The sequence below is a fragment of the Erithacus rubecula genome, assembly GCF_903797595.1.
Source record: "Erithacus rubecula genome assembly, chromosome: 9".
NCBI classification, from domain to species: domain Eukaryota; kingdom Metazoa; phylum Chordata; class Aves; order Passeriformes; family Muscicapidae; genus Erithacus; species Erithacus rubecula.
Window position 1 is genome coordinate 14747337 of NC_136660.1, and position 19822 is coordinate 14767158.

Below are 19822 nucleotides of genomic sequence, written 5' to 3' on the forward strand. Positions count from 1 at the left end.
TCCCATTTTCCACAGTGGTTTGAATCCCAGTTAGTTTCTGTGAAATATTTTTTTAGTCCTTCACTCTGCTTCCCTAAAGACCAACGCTTTTGTGTTATTGCCTTCCCACAGACATTCTTCAACATACCAAAGCTGACCTTAGGCTCCATGGACAGATGGGGCCTGATCCGAAGTCCATTAACATCAGAGGAAATGTCCATTTACGCCCATGGGCTTTGCATTAAATCCTTTGCATTTTACTTACTTTCTTTAGTGACTCTTACTCAGCTGCAGTTATTAAAATCAGATTATTACTTCACAGATCCCTGACAGTTCAGAGTACTGTATAAGGCAAACTGTGCTACTTCAAAGATAGAGACCAAAACTGCTACTCTGCTAATGTGAAATCTGCAGCTGGCTAGTACTAAAAGCAAAGCATTACTTCCAGATTTCAATCCTGCATATAAATCAGGTCAGAGTCTCACTTACTGCTCATTAGCTGAATCTCCCATTACTAGTGCACAGGCTCTCAAAACCATTTCTTACTGTTATTTTCTGGTCCCTGCAACATTATTGTGACTAAGCACCATCCAGATTCACCTCTGTTTGCAGTTTTGCTCTCAGTACAAGTAGACTAGAATGTCAGCCAGAACATCAATATTTCTTTCTGTTGACACAATACTCTCTTATCCATATTGCCACCCCTCCTCCTGCTTCATTTTGTCTACATTCCTTTTAAAAACTCTACTCCCATCATTTAGTCTCCCACTCAGTACTTGGTTTAATCAAGTCTGTCACTCAATTTATATCCCACTTCTCACTTAACACAAGTTTCTCAGTTAGCAATCTGTTTCTGTAGCACTTGCTATGCAGAACACATGGTTAGCTTTTCTTTACACACTTGCTCCTCTGTTCCCTTTCTGATTTCCAGACTTCACTTTTCCTTGTAGTACTTGAGAAATGTCCTCTTCTGTCTCCCTTTTTATGTTCCTCCTGTATTTTTATCAGACCACTGCTATCAGAGCTTCTTAAATATCTTTTGTCTTTCGCTTTGTCTAGAGCACAGAACACTCCTTGAGTCCTGTTAAAACAGTTTTCAACTGCAGAATAGCTCTCAGTTTGATACATAGCTTTAGGTAAACCTCTCCTGTTGCTGTACTTTTTGGTCATGGCTCAGCCACCTTTCTCCGAATTGAAGTTAGATTCACTCCTTCTTGGCTGCTTATTCACTACAGCATGCTAAAATTTGGTCCTAATCCTCCACTCTCAGTTTTGTGTTGTTGGAGCAGAGCCCTGTTCCAGTTGCTCTGTACATTTTAACATTGGGGAATGGGTTGTCTATTTCCTGATGACATCGCCTAGTGCAACCACAGCACAAACTTAACAGCTCACTTTTCCTGCACAAAGGACATCTAATGTCATTTTGGGTGGTGGAAATGCAGTGCAGGTTGTGTATCAGCAACACTGCCCATCTCCCACTTGAATTTCATGTTATCAGCTAATTGCCTTGGTAAGGACCATGGGTTGTCAAACTGCTTTCCTCCTTGGCTGCAACTGTTCTGTTAAAGAAACTGGTGAACCACCAAATGGGGCTGTTGGAAGAGTTTTATCTTGGCAGGAGCCTGATCAACTGATACTTGTTGGATAGATCATTTGTTGGTTCTCTGAATTATACAGCTGTGTCAGCAGGTTTCCAGGTTTAAATGCTGGCATGGTCTAAGACGCAGAATGCTGTTGTTTCATAATCACCTTCTAGAGGTATTGCTTTGTTGTAATGCTACTGTTATCTTGTCCTACTTTTGCTATCTACTTTCTGCATAGGAGGAGGGAATTTTTGCCCATTGCATCACTTCGGTGTAGTCTTTGCAGCACTGGGCAGGCTGCATTTAACCTGGAGACAGGGAGCAGGGGGGTATATGCAGGTGGCTGCTGTCACTGCTTTTCATATGATATGATTGAATATGATGATTGAATAACATGATGATTTCATAGTCCAGACACGGCGCAGAAATATATGGTACTTATAATGTAGTCTTAATTTTTCAGATCAGTCTAATGCTACTCCTGGCTTATGGTACACTCATCTGTCTCTCTGAATGTTCTTAACACAGCTTGCACTCCCAGTCACGCAGGAGAGGCCAGTGCAGCTCTTCCCTCTCTGGCTGGATCAGTGACTGCCCTATATAAATCTGCATATTAAGCAGATTTGGCAATTGTTCAGACAGAGACAGACTCACTTAACTAAAAGGAGAAAACAAACTTGCTTATGAAGGCACTGCAGCACTCTCAGACGCTCTGCTAGGAGAGACAGCACAGAGGCTGGTTTGTTTTCTTTTGTAGTTGAGAGACTGATGATTTCTGTTTGTCTTCTGCGTCCAAGTTCCATCACCATAAAGCACGCGTGTGTGCGAATGCCGGTTCTCACTCTCTAACAGTTTCAAGCAATTTCGCGTGTTACCGCTTTACCTCTGCACCAGATGGTTAATTTCCTCGGGGACTTCCACAGGCGTCCCCAAGGTCGGGCAGCCTGACAGCGCTCGGGAGCGCATTGGGCCCAACTTTGAGGTGGATCCGCAGAAGGGCTTGCGGCCCCGCTTCCCCCGGTGGCGGGCGGCACGCAGCGGGCCGGGCTCCCTGCGCTGTGCGCCGGGCTCAGCTTGCGGTCGGGACGGGCGGCGGCGGCCGACAGCTGCCGCTCCCTCCCCGCGCACGGAGCGGCCGGAGCGAGCCGGGCGGTTGCTGCCGACGGGCCGCGACACGCGGGGGCCGGGTGGCCCGGTGTTAGCCCCGCTGACGTGCGCCCGGGGGAGGGCGGCGGCGGCGGCTCCCTCTTCCCTTCCCGCCCGCCGCACGCAGGAAGCTTATCCGGCCGCGGCTGGCCCGGCGCCCCTCGCGCGGGGAATCAAGAGAAACACCCGCGGTGCCCCGGCCGGGCTCTGCTCCGGGTCGCCGGCGGAGCGCGAGGGGAGGGGGCGCGCCCGCCGCAGTCCGCCCGCCCTTGGCGCGGGGCGGGGGCGCTCACTGCAGTGCCCGCTCCGCGCCCGCGCCAGGGGGAGCGGCCGCGCCCCGGCTGCAGCCCCCGGCGGGCGACGGCGCTGCGGGCGCCCCGGGAGCGCCCCCGGCGGCCACACCCCGCGGCGGGCCGGGGCCGGCGGAGGGAGGGGGCCGGCGCGGGGTGTCTCCGAGCCAGTTCTCGCGGTGCTGGCCAGGCTCAGCCTCCTTCCCCTCCCCGGCGAGCGGTGACTGTGCACGGCGGAGCGGGGAGCGCCGAGCCGGGCGCCGGGGGAGCCCGCGCCGCCCCGCCGAGCCAGGAGGAAGGCCGCCGAACAGCGCGCCCGCCCGGCCCGTCCCCGCCGCCCTGCCCCATGCCCCAGCGACGCTGAGCCTCCCGCAGCCCGAACATGGCCACCACGGCAACGTGCACCCGCTTCACCGACGAGTACCAGCTCTACGAGGAGCTCGGCAAGTACGGAGCCTGCTGCGCGCCCCGCGCCGCGCCCTGCCGCCCGCCCCGGCCCCGGGACCCGCCGGCGCTGCCGGAGCACTGTGCCGGCGACCCGGCTCTCCCGGCAGCCGCAGGAGGATTAGCTGTCGCGCTGTAATCCTGTTCTCCAGCCCTCCGTCCACCCCAGCGGTACAGCCGCCGGAGGGAAAGGTGTTCCTGCCCTCCCGGGTCGCCCCGCCGCAGCGGGTGTCCCTGCAGCCCGTCTCGGGCTGCGCGCTCCTGTTGCACCCCGAGATTTCCTCTCTTCCCTCCTTTCCTTCCTCAGGACCTGGCTGCCCCGTCCTCCTTCCCGCACCGTCTCTCAGCTGCACGTTGCCGTTCTCTGCAGCCGGGACGTTTCTGCGCTGGGACGCGGCACTGTTACCGCCACTCCGCGATGCTTCAGTCCCCACTTCCTTGTCCCTGTGAAAGGACCAGGTGCTGCTGCACCGCGCTTCTCCTCCCTCCCCGCTTCCTCGCGTCTTCCCTCCCTCTCTCCGCACTTGTCTCCGCATTGGCAGACTTGCTGCTGCACCCTAGGACAGGGCTTTGCAGGGGAGCGCAGTTGGGCAGGAAAGCGGCGCAGAAAGGGCCAGGGTAGGATTGTGGGGACGGTGCTTTCGTGGGTTCTGCTGCTGGCTCTCTCCCTTCCTGCACCAGCTGCTGGGCTCTGCTGCATCTCTTCTGTCCAGCCCGGTGTCCCTGTCGCTCCCCACACTGCTGCAGCTGTGTGTCACCAAGGCCGGGCCCCAGTGCTGGTGCTCACCTTGATGCTCATTGGTTTGTATGTAGAGGTTGAGGAAGGGGATAAAAAGGCAGGACTCCGCAGTATTGGAAGGATTCAAGCTATTTTAGGCTCTCTGTAGGACTAACTGTATGTGGGGCCCTTGTGCAGTTTCTGTTCCCCTCTCTTATTTGTTCCTAGACACGGGTTTTCATTCCTGATCTGAAGGACTTGGAATTTTCTGCTCATTTTCTCATATTTGTCTTTTCCACTTTCAGATCTTTCTGGTAAAGCTAGTTGTTTTTTACCCACCATGGTTTTTTTGTAGTTTTTTCAAAATAAAGGGCTGTTTCCAAGTGCTAATTGTACAGTCTTGTAGATTTTCAGTCTCTATCTTTTCACCTTGGTCTCTGTTGTAGTCACTCTTTTGCCTCACAGAAATCCTTCTTCCCTCTCTCTCAGACCTCTTCTCCGAGAGTAATTCTCTTTGGAATAGTTATAATAATATCAATAGTTTCAGCTTGTGAAAATGTACAAAGCCTTGTAGTTTTCTACTCACTTCATTAATAGGTGCATGCTTATCCCCACTTTGCAGGTGGGTTGAGGGATACAAGAGAGCTAGTAACTTCTGCAAAGTATTGCAGTGATTTTGTGACTGAGGTTGCACTTGAGCATGGGAGACACGAGTCCTGGTTTTGTGCTGTGACTGCCGGGGGTGCTGTCTCTGTCATGGACTTAGCAGCTAGTGTTTGCAGCGCCTTTTGGAGCTGTTTGTCTCCTGTGTATCAATCTCTTCCTGCCCTGTTTCTGTGCCTGTGTGGTCTCACTCCCCACACAGTGTGCTCTTCTTACTGTGCTGACTGTGAGGAGTCTTCAGGAGCCTTCAGGACGCTTGAATGCCATATAGACTTAAGTGTTTTACAGATCAGACAGCATGCATTGTTCACAGATTCTCAGGTGTTGTGTCCCTCCTCTGTATGTCTTCTTGCCCTGTCCTTAATCTGGTCTACTCTGGGGACAGGAATTGTTGCTATTATACTCTCATTTTCAGTTTCATAGCACCTACCCTCTTTATTTTTCTTCCAGGGGAGCCTTCTCCGTGGTCCGCAGATGTGTAAAGAAAAATTCTTCACAGGAATATGCTGCAAAAATCATCAACACCAAAAAACTGTCAGCCAGAGGTTAGTGTCTCTATCTACCTTTTTTCCCTGTATTAGTAGAAAAATATTTCACTGGAGTTGGCGATAATAAATTTAAGGGATCTGGAGTTGCTTGTTTCCATCATTATTTAGGCACTTCAAAATAATTCAGTTGTGTGGCAAAGAGGAGACAGAAGGAAGAAGGTAGTGTGGGATGATAGAAAAATTCTTGTGTCTGGAAATGGATACTCTGTATAGTGATGTTGTCTTTTTTCTTCTTGAGATCTTTCTTCTTCAAGCTGAGCTAAAGGTAGATTCATCTATGTGTGTGTATGTACCAATCACTCATAATAAAGAGAAATGTTGCAGACTTATTTTGCTGAATGTCTTTTTTACCTAGGAGATCTGTCTTACCAGAACAGATGTGATTATTTTTTTGAAAGATAGATGCTATATGCCTTGCTCCTTTCACGCTGTAGTTAAAGGTGGTGTGTTTGGAAGCTAAAAAGTCTGCCTTCAAAGGCAGAAATAGGTTGGAGGTGAAATCTTGCTTATTTTACTTCTCAGCTTATTAGAACAAGGGACTTGTGCTTTCATTACTTCTGGAGACTTAGAAAACCTTAAACTAGACTGTAGTGTTATAGAAAGAGGAAAAATTTAACTATTCCAAGCTGTTAGTCTTGTGCCTTTCAGGGACATACGTATGCATAAAGGGTAGTAGACCATACAATATGAAGCAAATGTGCATCTTCTAGGAAATCACTTCAGGGATTAATGTTGCTCTGTGAGTGGAGTGGATGAGGGGACAATGATGGAAACTGAACTGCAATGAAAGATGCTGGAAATAGGGTGTGCAACAAGTTGAGGTGCCAGAGGCAGCTCTTTCTAGAAAAGGTGGACAAGAAGAGTTGCGAGTCTTTAGAGGCCTTTCAGATTTGACAAAATTAACGTGTGATGCCCTTGACTATCTTGCTAGTTGAGTAGAGGGCTTAGTGGGGGGTGGCTGAGAAATGGAAGAGAAATTTGTAAGGAGAAAGCAGATGATCTTGAGAAATGATTTAGAAGTGAATAATGTTCCCCCTAATCCTTACAAAAAAGAAAACTAGAATATGTATTCTCCTTTTTGCCAGAATATGAAATGTGATGATAAGAACAGAAGACAGCTTGAAGAATAGTGAAAAATTTCCATTTACTGTAGTTTGTATGGTTGGTGTTAAGAAGTGTGTCAGTGGTTGTGTGCTGTGAAGCAGTGATTTTTCTCTTCTCTTTTTCAGTGTTTGGTTTGGTTTTTTTTTCCTTCTGGAAGCAAGCATATGTGCTAAGGTGTTTAGTTTTTAGCCTGAGTGAGGTCGTTTTGGGAGCCAGCCAGTGGAGCCCTGGATTGTTAATGAGGTGGCTGCAGATCTTTTGAGAATCAGTGTCCCCTCAATGGTCACGTGACAGTCCTGCTGATGTAGGTGGGATATCCAATCTCTTGAGTTCAAAATTAGTCCAACTTAATATGGGAGAGGGTTGAAGAGTGGTTTTGCTTTGCTGACAGCCATCAATGCTGTGTTTGCTCCTCAGACTTCATCCTGTAGTGAGGACTAAAGCTCAGGAGGATGTTTTCTCAGATGTTAGTGGACACCAGGCTGCTTGAAGAAGGGAGGGGACATCTCCATAAACTGTTCATGAGGGTTAAACCATTATCCTACTAAGGACAGGGTATTGAAGTTAACTCTGGAGATAAGAAAAATGGGAAAAAATGCAGGCTGAATGTAGTTGAAAATTCAAAAATATATTAGCTGAAGTCCAAAACTCTCAGAAAAAACTGACTGAGTCAGTTTTAAAGTATTTGGTCATTTCATGAATGACAGAGGGAGAAATGTATAGATTCTAATTGTTTTTCGTAGTGAGGTGATGACAGTTTAATGATACAACAAGTAGAAAAAGTAAGTATGGGTGAATATAGGCCATATTTTGATCTATACTTACTATTTAGATTTCATACCTTTTTATAAATAAAATACATTGAGACTGCTAGCCTGGTCCTCAGTTACTTAACTCAAGGCAGCTGGCAATGATATGCTTAAAAATGTATCAGGTAGGGTAAGTGTGAGGAGAACCAAGAAACAAAATGTGTGTTTCTGCTACACAGAAGAGTTTCAGCTACAAGGGACTGATCAGGTTGTGTTGAAGTTTTAACTGAGAACTGAGGAATCTCTGAAAAGTGGATGGTGACTTCAGCTGAATATATAGGTTCCTCAGTTATTCCAGCTGTGTTTGCTGAGAGCTGAAGTACAAAAAGTACATATAGTAAAAGACTTGAGTATTTTGATAGGAAGTTAGTGAATTCACCTTGGAATAGGTCTTTAAAGCATTGAAGGAAAAATGTGTGCTATTTAGGCATTGCAGCTGTAAGTCAGTGATTAGGGAGATTCAATTCAGCAACCTGGAAATGAAAGTCTTGGGAAAAGGCGTTTTAGAAAGCTGTCTCCCTGAGGAGCAGAATTGTGGTGTTAATTCTGCAGCATCCTGGCTATGTGTTGCCTGATGTGTCCTTTCCCCAAGTTGGCACTTCTCCTTGGGCTGTCTGTGTCTCTGCCCATCAGTACCTCTGTCCAGGGCTCTCCTGTGCACCCAGCTGCACGCTGTCCATTGTGCAGGGTAACCCACCCTGCTGACCTGCCTCCCACACTGCTGCTTTTCTTCTAGGCATGGTCACAGAGCCAGAATATTCCCTTATGTGGAGACAGCCAGCCCCTCTCCAATTTAAGCATAGCTACATTTAACATTTTTTACTATCTCTAGCAGAATTTGAACCTGTATGGACACCTGATGCAGTAACTGCTACTTCAAGAGTCAGCATCTTATTGCTGCTGCAAAGGATAGCCCATTGCTGCTTCACAGAAATTTTGCCTGCTGTAGTGCTTTCCTTGATTCTCTTCAAGGCAATGATAACAGTCTTGCTCTCCTCCTGCAGTACTTGTTACCTTCATTTATCAAGACTTGTGATGATGAAATACTGGATAGCTAACTGGGAAGTGCTGAAAAGCTTAGTGTACAGGGCTGAAAAAGAGGAAGAGGAATGCTTCAGGCTTCTCTGTGAAAGCAAGGAGGATGGATAGGGTACTGGTCCTAGCAGTTTCAGTCTAGTAAACTTCATCTTTCATAAAATACCAAGTCAGCTGTTGAGAGGAGAGTCTCTTTTTTATATTGTCTGTGATTTTTGGATGCTTGTTCTCTGTTTTTATAAGTTTTGTCAGTAAGAGCTGGTCTAAATTAAAATTCATATTTTGGCTTTAGTGAAGTATTTGCTATTTTTCATGTTGTGTTGATGCTTAAGACTGCCCAGTGAAGACCGTGCCAAGAAGTTTAATGTTAAATAGGGTCCAAATGCTTGTGGAAAGGAAGAAGAAACAGACTTCACCTTAGTCAGCATTCAGCTGACATATAAGAGCAGTGGTTATTACACATGGAAGAAATACAATGCTTCAATCTCTGAAATTCCCATGGGATTGAATGCACAGACTTTTACCAGTGCTACGGATAGAGGGAAGTAATAACTGTAATTTTTTGAAAGTTGTCTTGTGGCTTTCACCAGAATATTTTTGAACATGAAAATTCATAGCAAGTAGTGCTACAGTGAAGTTCAAATAAAGTAAAATTACTTGCAGTGATCAAAAGATCAAGAGAGAAGCAGCAGCTTTAGTAGCAGTAGGGAGATATCCACAATTTGACATGCCAGCATATACTTCAAGAGAGAGTCTGGCTTTGGAAAGAGGTAGGCAGAGCTTTAGGATTGATCATTTTTGGGATGTTTTTTTTACCAAATAGTATTTAGTGATCCTGCCGCTATCTGTAGTATTTCTGCCCTTTTTTTAGATGCAGAAGGAAAAATATCTATTACATCTATTGTTAAATTTAATATTCTCTGGCAAATCTGTGTCTTTTAACTCTTGCAAGTGACATCTCTTGATGAAAGAATTAAAAACAGCTGTCTTGTTAGTCCACTGTGCTGTCTTTCTGTGGCTTTGCTTTTGACTCTGAAATGAAAGTGGCTTCTCTCCCTGCTTTTCATCTTTCCAAATTTATAAACCAGATATAAATTTGTAGCCTACCGAGTTATTTTGTTGTTGTTCCTGTAGGAGATTATGTGGATTGTGGGAGGAGCAGGGAATTACTTCTGTGTATGAAACCCCCAACAGGAAAAAAACACTCTTTATATTCCAACTCTGCTTTTTTCCCCACACAACTATTGTTCTGGCTTTTGATTCTGTAGTGCTTGCTGATTTAAACTTTTCAATATGCTTTGTTGGAAGTGTCAGCAGGAGTTTCCCTGGGCACTAAAATGTTGAGCTTGAATGCTGCAGAGGAAGTTTTGCAGCATCAGTTCCTGACATCTCTCTTGCTCTGTTCTGTACGTGTTCGTAGCTGCTGCGTGCATGAGGACTGCCTTGTCTGCTCTTGAGGCTGCCAGCTTTTGAGTCAGTGGGGCACACTGCTGGAGTTGGCTGTGTGCAGGCTGCACTGCAGCAGGGCCACTGGCTCTGCGAGGGCAGGCACAGCACCCTGTCACAGGGGCTCAAGAGCAAAGCCAGACTCGCGTAGAGATGTCCTGAGATAGGTGTCCTCTGTGTGCCCCTGTGTTTGCAGGTTGAGGACAAATGTCCTTTCTTGCAGAGGGTGGCAAATCAAACCGTGTCTGCTTGGCCATACTTGCTGAGCAGCCAAATCACGTCCAGTCATTTGGTTTGGGAGAGAAGCTCCCTTCCTGCAGCATGGGCTGAGTGAAGAACTTCCCTGTGCCCCAGCTCCACCCCGTGCCTCCCCTTTGCTGCCTGCAGAACTCTGAGAGATGCTGTGATTAGGGAGTGTGTCAAGCAGAGCAGCTGCAGTGGGTTGGAAGTTTTCTGGAGGTTTCTGCACACATGGAGGGAAGCAGGGAGCAGAGCAGAGTGCAGTACACTCCCCAGAGCAGTGCATGAGGCTGGGAGCTGCCTGGTGGAGCGACTGTAAGAGGCTGGGTGCTGCTGGATGGGGGCTGCAGGGGAGGAGTCAGTCGGTGGAGTGGGTAACAAGTGGCTGAACTCTTCATTCTGCACCACAGCACACGGGTGCAGCAGGGACTGGTGGTGAGGCTGCTGAGCTGATGTCAGAAGCAGCAGCCTTCTACCTCACATCAGCAGCCTGCCTCCCCCTCTTCTTCCTACCTGCCTCTGCTTGCATTCCCCTGCATAGGGGAAGAGGGGTTCAAATAGTATATATACATATACACCAGTAGGGGAAATTTCATTGGAAGAGGTGTTTGAAGAAGAGGAGGGCTTCTGCCAAAGAAGAGACCCTGATCCTGACCTTGGAGGAGAGGTTGGAGCTGGGAACTTAGTGGGGGGCTGCTGAGGATGGGCTTGGCTTTTTGCCTGCCCCAATGTATCAGTACAGGCAGGAAAATGCCCTGGTGTGAGAGCCAGCAGAGATTGTTGGGGTGGTGAGTGTTGGAAGCCTTGCTTTAGTGTGGCTCACTATGGCCAGAAGCTGGCTTCTTCCCACTGTGGATGTTAGTGATGGTTGGGGTTACCCCAGGTTGCCTCTCAGTTTACGCTGTATATTTTATAAAGGAGCTGGAACAGAGCAGACAGGATTTCAGCTTGTGTCTGTCTTCTCAGTGGTCACATTGAGTATTAAATTTCCGGCATTAACAATGAGGAGGGGGGGGGAAGTGGGCACACAGATTGGGCAGGAATTCCTACTGCCTCTGCACGAGGTTAGAGAAAGGAGCTTGGTGAGAGAGTCGGGTTTCTTGTTTTCCCAATATAAACTGGATTTGTGTATGGCAGAAATGTGATTAGGCTAACTCCTGCACGTGTCCCGAAGCCCTTGGCTCTGCAGCATTTACTCTGATCAGCCAGCCATGGCTGAAGTATTTGTAGGTGTCCCTATGGTGAAGAGCAGTGTGTTGAGCAGCCTGTAGGTATTTGGGGCAAGGACAGCTACTTCAATTTCTTGTAAGAAGGATCCAGTGAAAAAACTATTTACTTTTTTTTGTTGGTTTTGCAGTGTAGCACAGAGATTTCAAAATTTAATCTTTCTCTAGACAGTAGCAAAGTCATCACTGCTGAGGAAGATTCATCTGTGGATCATAAAGGAATTTTTAAAGGGTGCCCAGTGCCCTCCTCCCTAACAATGGGTTAGTACCACTGTTTCACTGTTTTAAGAGAGGACTATGCCAATATTTTTGTTCCTTTCCACGCCCTGCAAGTATTCTAGTTGTTCTGGCCCTCCAGATTGGGTGAAGACAGTTTTTAAAAGGGAAGCATGCTAATGCAAAAATTTTTCTCCATTGTGCAGTCTGTGAGCACAATGAAGGTATCACCCCCCACTTTTTCTGACCTGTTTTGATATTTCAGGTTTTGTTTTTGTTTTCTCTGTTCTTGAAATCTCCCAATCTCTACCAACATTACAGATGTAAAAAAACCCCTACATTCATTTGCCAGTGTTTGACTATGAAGTGAGCTATTGCTGTTGGCTTAGTTGGGTAAAGAGGTGAATATTGCTTGGCACCAGGGTCACCAGCAGAGGAAAGAAGCCTTGAATGCTGTAAAAAAGAAATGTGGAGTATCTCACATCACTGTGTGTTTGCCTACAACTGAAGTGATGTCAGTGCTCAGAGTAGTTATCTTCTAGAAAACAGAGGTGCACTGATTTTTGATGGGCAAATGCATCCATAGAATTTTGAGTTTCTCACTAGATGTTCTGGGATTTTTTAATTTTTTTTTTTTTTTGGTGTGTGTGGAGGAAATGTGACTTCAACTACTGTAGTTGCTGCTGATCCTCACAACAATAAGCTTAATGCTTCAAAAACTGGGGCCCTATGAATTAGGCTGACATCATGTTCCTTTTTATACCTTATTAAATTTAAATACCACTTTATACTTTGGTAACATCTCCCCACACATTCTGGTATTGCTGCCTGCATGATTTTTGGAGAATAGTTGCAGAACACCTCTGAAGAAATGGGCTGGCAGTATCTTAGAAGTAAGCTTTCTGAACACTGAGGGCAGCCAAAGATAAGTGGGGCATGGATTTAACTTTCTGCCAAAACTGAGCTGTTAGATTTTGAATTCCTTGTAGCTTTTTTTACCTTTTACTCTCCTGCCTTTCTTTCCTTTTAAATTTTGAGTTTGTTTTGAAAGTTTGTTTCTCATGGATCAGTTACTTTAACCCTTAATTATATTAATTTATAATGTTTTGGTTGAAAATAGCCTTTTGGTAATGCTGCTTTGCTTTCCTTCCCTCTCAGAGAATATTGCACAATTTCTGTTGCAGTTTAGATGAGCAGACTGAGAAGTTGATTGTTAGTGTAAGCAGCTAATTACTGATGTCTGAGACTAGTACAGAGATGCCAGGAGAGCTGGTTAATGCTGTACCTTGCTTTTTTATGATGGAATCAGGAGAGGAGGAGATGACTCTGGTGTTACTCCTGGTGTCAGGATCTGTCTCGCTCTGCTCCTGGCAGAGTCAGAGGGAGAATTCCCCATCTCTGAGATGTGAGTTGAGTAAATGCAGTGACCTTTCAGAGAATGTGTGTGTGCATATAACTTTCGTGTTATGTTCCTGAGAGCAGGAGTTACATATCTCTCTGGTGACCCCCTGTCCTGCTGCTCCTGTGCAAAGTTCCCATCCTGAGTTAGCTGCTGTCCAAGCATCCACAGCCATGAGCCCTTGTTTTGCCTGTGGCTGGAGTATGTTTACCCATGACACTGGGACAAGTCCAAGTTAGTGTGGTGCTTCAGAGAAGACTGCTAGTTAATCTTTTCTCTTTGCTAGAAGCCACAGGTGATTTCACTGTTAAACACAAAACTTTTCTTTCTCAGGCAGCAAAGGTACCATCTCTTTTGGCAGTACTATTGTTTGTGTGATTTTGTCAGAGTCCCAAAAATGGACCTGACAATTGTCTCAGTAGGCATTGTGGGAATGAAGACACAGTTCATTTTAAAGAACAACAAATGCCATGTAAACTTATCTCTAAGGAAGGAATATGCTTGTGAAGATGAGCCTGGGAGCGGCCACAGCTCTTAGTGGGCCTAGGAGCCAAAGGCTAAATGGCAGATCAGGCAGGGAGTGGCAGCCTGCTGGCTGTGGCAGAGCTGATGGGTTATCTCTGGGGGCTGTTGCCATGATGACAGTGGCAAACAGGGACTGAAAAAATTACCAGATGCAAGTGAGCCAAGGATTAAACTTTCTCATAGGGGAGGAGGGTAGGTGATGATGTATTAACAAAGGGCAGTATCCTAGTGAGAAATACCAGGCTCACTCTCCTATAGCTACTGCAATGGCAGGGGGGGAATGCAGACTGGCATTCCTCCTCCAGCCTAAACTCTGAGCAACACTGCTCTGACAGATTTCCTCTTCGAAGAGCGGGTGAATGCATCCTGCTTTCATGTGTAAGTCACTGGGATTTGCATTGCTTTGGCAGGCAGGAAAGTAAGAAGTGGGAAAAGATGGTCTCTCTTTTTTACTCTTTTTCTATTCCCTATACCTACAAGTAACTTCAGATCTTTACTTTGTGCTTAGAGATTTTCTGCACTAGGGTTCATGCAAATCAAATGTCAGTGTTGGCTGCAGGTTGCAGGCTATGGTTCTGCATGGTTCTGACCAGCCTCCACTACTGTCATCAATAGCACAAGACTGTTGTCATTGAAAATGTCTGATGCAAAACCATGTCAGCGCTACTGGAGCTAGTAGTGGTCTTGACCCTGCATATGCTTTTGTCTCCTTCCCAGAGCTGGGGCAGTGTCCTTGCATATCAGAGTTGATAGCATGGTGGGCCTGCAGTGCATGAGAGATGCTAAGCTTGGCAGTTTTCCCTCCTCTGAAGTCTGAGAAAGCCCTATTGCTACCTGTGCTGCAGCCTGCTTCGGGGAGGTTGACCATGATAAGGGCTGGTTCTAGGGGAATTAGTGATTTGCAGCTGGCTGGGGAGCATGGAGCTGGTGAGGGGGATCTCTGTACTCAGTGCCCAAAATCTCAGTGCTCCATAGCAAAAAGTGGTATCACTTGGTTGTTTGCAGTACTGCAAATTATCACAGCACCTTCTTGCAGACAGCTTCAGGAAAGACCTACCTGATTGTGCCTGGTAAACTTCTGAGCAGCAATATACTAATATAAAGTGTTTGTCTGAAGGCTTAGTAAGATAGAATTGTGGTAATAAAAACTAGATTCCTTCTAGAAGGGCTTCTTCAACTGAAAACATTTATTTATTGAGACCCTAATATCTATGGAAATTATTGATATAGGTTTTTCCCACCAGGCCAAATCCCAGTGGACTTCTTATGCTCCTGTGAATACATGCCATATGTGAGAACAAGCATTTTAAGCCTCCAAAGCCAGTTCCTGAAAGCCTATGTAAAGGATTCTGTCCTTTCCTTTACTTCTGCTCTTCTTCAAGGCACCTGAGTTAGGTGGTGTAGGCTGCAGTTTGTCTTTGGAGTAACTCAGTGTTTGGACAGGCTTTATTTTCAGCAGTTACTGTGTCATCTCTGATAAGTCAGCTGGTGTAGACTGTGGTAAGTGATAGCTGTGAAGACAGAAATGTCATTTCTTGATGTTGAAGACAAGTCTTTCTTGAAAGGGGTTTTCTCAGTCTCAGGGGAGCAGTGAGGAAAAGGATAGCCTGACACCTGAGGTGAAAAAAAGGAGACTGAAGAGCTAAATCCTTAAACTTCAGTGTACTTCCTCTGTTCCCTGTTCGCTTACAGGGACCTCTCTTTCACAAGGGCTCTCCTTGCCTGTGCAGCAGAATATAGACTGTGTGAAGTTTCTTGCAGCTCTGGAGATGGGTGAGATGTGTGTGTTTATCCAGCTCTATTTGCTGCTAGAGGCCTGATCTCATACACCTGACTTGAAATGTGATTTCATAGGGGACAGTCCAGTTCTTTCTCTGGGATGCACTTTCTAGATGCACATTTCAGATTACATGGGTACCCTGGAAGCTTTTTCAGAGAAAAAAGCTTGTTAAAACTCATCCTATACTGATTTCCAGTGCCTGCCAAATAAACTTTGTGTTTCTAATGTATTACAGCAGCTGCCATTCTGAAAACGTCCATGTGTCTCTTGTTTTTTTCTTTTTGTTTTTTTTCTTATTTTTTTAAATTTTATTTACTTCCTCATATTCCTTTATGTCAAAGCATATAATGTTTCATGAGTAATGAGCTAAGAAATTGCCCATTGGCTGGAGGAAAAAGTAGATGTAGAAGGAGGAACTTGTCCTTACTGGCCCCTGTAACCCATAGGGACTTGCTGGAACATTATTCTTGGAGGCTACTAGAGAGTATAGCCTGGTGATGCCAAGCAGGACTTTTCTGTTGTTTGCCAAAAGAATTGGTGTGCTGTTAAGTTTAATTTTGCCTGCCTCAGGGCCAGTCCATGTAAGCTTTGGGTATCAAATGTCCTCTGTTGAGATTGTGTCAGAGAGATTAGGAGCATTGAAGTTGCACAGCTTTATTTTATAACTGGTGCCTGTGCAGAGACAAAGCTTGATTATGATGATGTGTTTATTCACTGCAAGTTAAAGTAGTGATTCATAGCTCCTGTGTTACTTTAAATATTCCTGATTTTTGGATTGCAGATTGAAAAGTGGCTTTTAACTCTGCCCATTTTTGTTTGACTCGTGTGTCATCTGGCCTAGAATCTGCCAGCTCTGCAGATTAGGATATTGTGTTTTGTCTGCTGCTTGTTATGAAGTTGCCTGGATTAAAATTTTCAGTGCAAAGCAGTGATCCACAGCCTTCTCTGTCTGTCTGAATTGCTCTTGCACTTAATGAGGGATGATGTAGAGAAGTGAAGTGTTGGTCAGCTTGTCCTTTCTGTGGAAACACTTCTACAGCAGTAGGCTGGGAGTCAAGCTCTCATAACACATTTGTCTTCTCCAGACAGCCAAGTTCAGCATCAGAGATACAAGAAAAGAAGCAGAGGCAATTGGCTTTTTTGATAATCATTATCAAATATGGATAATGAGTTCAGATGACTCTAGTTGCTGCAGACCTGGTTACAATTTTAAGGAAGCACATTATGCCTTGTTAACTCTTTGTGGCTATGTACATTTAGTTTCTTCAGTAGTCCTGAAGCAGAGCTTAAAAATCTTTCCCTTCCACCACCTTACAAATAGTCAAGAAGTTTCTAATCTCCCTAATAAATTATGAAATGTTAGTTGCTGAAGTTTTTTCTCATTTGAAAACACAGCCAAAATTTCTTCCCTGTCTTGGAAACAAAACTTGGGTCTCATGGTTGCAGTTACCTTATCTAAAGAGGTGGCAGGGGTTGGCTCAGGAACAAGGCAACATGCAGCTCGACTGAGCCAGAGCAACTTAAATTCTTCCTTCTGCATCTTTGAATCCCTGAATCCTGCATTGCAGTGACTTGACACTGCTGAGATCTGCCTCCCTGTCACACTGTTACCTTGTCTGCTAACCAGCTGTAGTCTGATACTTACTTAGCTGGTTCATCCAAAACCACTGACACCTGATGTGATCAGCTGATGGGGTGAAGAAGAGAACTTATGTCCACAAATAAGCTCACTTGGTGTGGTTTCTCTTTGTTATGCTGTGTTCTTCAGAGCCCTCTGTGCCTAGTCAGTTTAAGACAGAGCTGCTGGAGTTCTTGCACAGGCACAGTGACTGTGTATGCAGCAGAGAAGGTGCTGATACGGCTGTGCTGCCTTTGGAGCAGCTCTGTGTCCTACTGTCTCACTTACTGCATGTCCACTTTAAGAGAGTTCATCTGCAATGCAGCTGTTAGCAGGGAAGTTCTGTAAATCAAGAGGGAGTGAGTGCAAGTGAGCCTGGTGTCTGCAGTTGTGGCTGGGTCCTCCCCATGGCACAGGGAAACTAGTTCAGAGAAGACTTTTTGCAGGAGGATAAAGGGATGGCAGCACCGTGCTGATGGTGGGAGCCCCTCCCTTCTGTGCCTGTGTATGAGCTGTTCAGAACCAGGGAAACATTGAAAAAAGCACAGTGGGCAGCAATCCTGGAACTGGAAAATCCTGTCACGCTCTTCTCCTCCTCACTCTGCCACAGAGTCTAACCAGGTGTTTGCTTAGGGCCAGTCCTGTCAGGATGTCTTTGTAGCACACTCCTTTCTTACACAGGATGTCCTGTTACAATTTGGAGCTTGTTGTGAGCTTCTGCTTGTCACTCAGAAGTGCACAGAGGCCCCATGGGTTGCAGGTTTATGACTGTGTTGTCCCTCTTTGCATGGCTGTCAGGGGACCATGTGCAAAGGGATGCTGCCAGGGAGAGAGCCCAGAGGTGGAGTCAGCTGGAGTGCCCTGGCTGCTCAGGTGCTGCACCTGGCAGGCTGGGGGCTGCTGCTGAGAGACTTGTAGCAGGAGGGGGAGAAGAACCACATGTGCAGTAGCCCTGCTACAGGTGGGGTAGATGAGCTGTCTGAGGGGAGCTCTGTGAGGATTGCAGCCCCTCCAGCACATGTCAGGAAGGCTGGCTGGGGGAGCTTGTGGCTTTAAGCACATGGTTGAGGAATGGATAGCTTGTTCTGCTCTTCCCCTGCCTCTCCTCTGCTTCTCCAGCAAGCAGAAGCTCCTTGAAAGACTGCCTGACTATCAGCCATGACAGTAGTACTTGTACAATTGCTTCCTGGTTCCTCATCCACAAGTTTCTGAGGATATTCTGGTGAAGAATTTCCTCTGTAGCTCACAGGGATCTGTGGGGATACCTAGGGCCCCTTGGGCCATTGCTGGAAAGGGCTCCTTCCTTCAAGGTGGCTGTAGGAAGTACATAATGCCTTTCATTTGGTGCTTAGCAGGCAAGGCTTCCTGCTTCACTGTATTTAGAAGTATTCTGGGCAGACTTGGTTCCAGATTTCTATTTCCATTTCTTTATTTCTACTTGGGAAATCATTTCCAATTGACAGTCATTGGTGATGCAGAAAAAATTGATGTATGATTCACCACCCACTTTTCCTCCTCTGCTTCCTCTCTGTCTCTCCTGTTTTCTGGGCATTTGTTGCCCCTCTCGTAATAACCAAATAGTGCTAACCGTGTGTAAGCAATGTTCCCTCCCCTTTTGCTGGGGGACTGTCTGACTTGTTGTAAGAAGTTATTTTTAGGGTTTGCTTCCTGGGATATTCTACCCATGGCCAGTTATGGTGGTGAAAATGTCACTGAGATGCAGAAAGGACTCCCAATTCATTGACAGCATGCTTGATCTCTCTCTTGTAAGGGTGCCCGTGGAGATCATGAGTTCCTTGCAACTACACTGCCAGTGCTCAGGAGCACAGCCCCAGTGTCTGTGCAGCATGACTCCCTTTTAAAAGCATAATGGGCTTCTGAATTAGCCCAGGGGAAAAGAAGAATACAAGAAAAAATAAATTAAAAATAAGTAAAGCCTTTCTTTGGTTGCAATGGAGTTTGTTTCTGCCCCTTTTCTCTTTTTTTTGTGTATAGGGATGTCAGTGCTGCAGAGCTGTGTGTCAGTGTACAGAGAAGTCCCTCACAGGCAATTTGCTCCTTGTACTGGATGTATTATGTTGCACTGGGTTCCTGCCAAATGGCTGGTTTAGGCTATAGGAGAAGGTGTGTGCTTATTCTTTTGAAGCACCTCTCCCACCCCAGGTCTGTTGTTGGGCTTACAACATCCAAAAAAGTTGATCTTTATGGCAGCTATAGCTAACAAAGCATGAATGTAATAAAGGCAAATTGCAAAGCTCAACTGACCAAGGCCATGGGCTGACAGAATACAGTCTTTGGTGTCACTGTTGGCTTAAGGAGCATCTGTGTCTTTCTCTGAAGATGTCTGTTCCCTCTGTACTGCAGCACATTTCTTTTCCTTTTCAGTCTCATGCCTTGGATCAGGAAAACAAGTTCAGAAGAACCATTCAGTAAGGAATTATTGAAGTGATAGGGGTGGGCAGTTATTTGTTCTCCAGGTAGATTGGAGATCTATTTAGATCTTCATATTTCTTGGAGCAACAGTAGGAGGGGCTGCTTTAGTGTAGCTCTGGAAACCGGGATCTTCAGCTGGGTCTGAGAAAAGTGCATGTGGAGTGTTATGTTAGTGATGTGGAAATAGGTATTATGTGCCTGTATCATACTGCATAGGAAGCAGAGCCCCTTGAGTGGCTTTGGATCAAGAAAAGGGAGTAGCAGAGCCCCTTGAGTGGCATTGGATCAAGAAAAGGGAGAAGCAGACCTTGGTTTTCCAAGGCCTGATGCTGTTGGGATCGGATGCTGCAGGGATGGTGGCAGCAGTCTCAAGTGGGTAGGTGCTGTGCCTGTACAACAGAGACTTGTGAGCTGCCCACCAGAAAACCCAGTTACAGAAAGACTGGGGACACTCCTCCCTGATTGGATAGCATCTTCAAAGTTATCAGTGCTTAGAAACTCCTCTTATGCTTTTACATACAAAGAGTTTCTTTCCATGTGTTTAACATACATGCATAACCCTGTGTATATTTTTAAGTAATCCTGACATCTGAAGTTGTTTTAGTGAGTGGTAACTTTTA

At 46.1% G+C, this 19822-nt stretch overlaps 1 protein-coding gene across 2 annotated transcripts in view; it reads left to right on the top strand.

The window, feature by feature from the left end:
- The first annotated feature begins 3184 nt into the window (after positions 1-3184).
- CAMK2G (calcium/calmodulin dependent protein kinase II gamma) overlaps positions 3185-19822 on the top strand; it is a 118829-nt gene continuing 102191 nt past the window's right edge. Inside the window, exons 1-2 of one of the 2 annotated variants that reach the window (XM_079313200.1) lie at positions 3185-3445; positions 5274-5368. In XM_079313200.1, coding sequence (XP_079169326.1) covers positions 3381-3445; positions 5274-5368 — 160 coding nt within the window. In that variant the 5' untranslated portion in view covers positions 3185-3380. The remainder of the gene's footprint in view (positions 3446-5273; positions 5369-19822) is intronic. The other variant, XM_079313201.1, reaches the window with a different exon arrangement.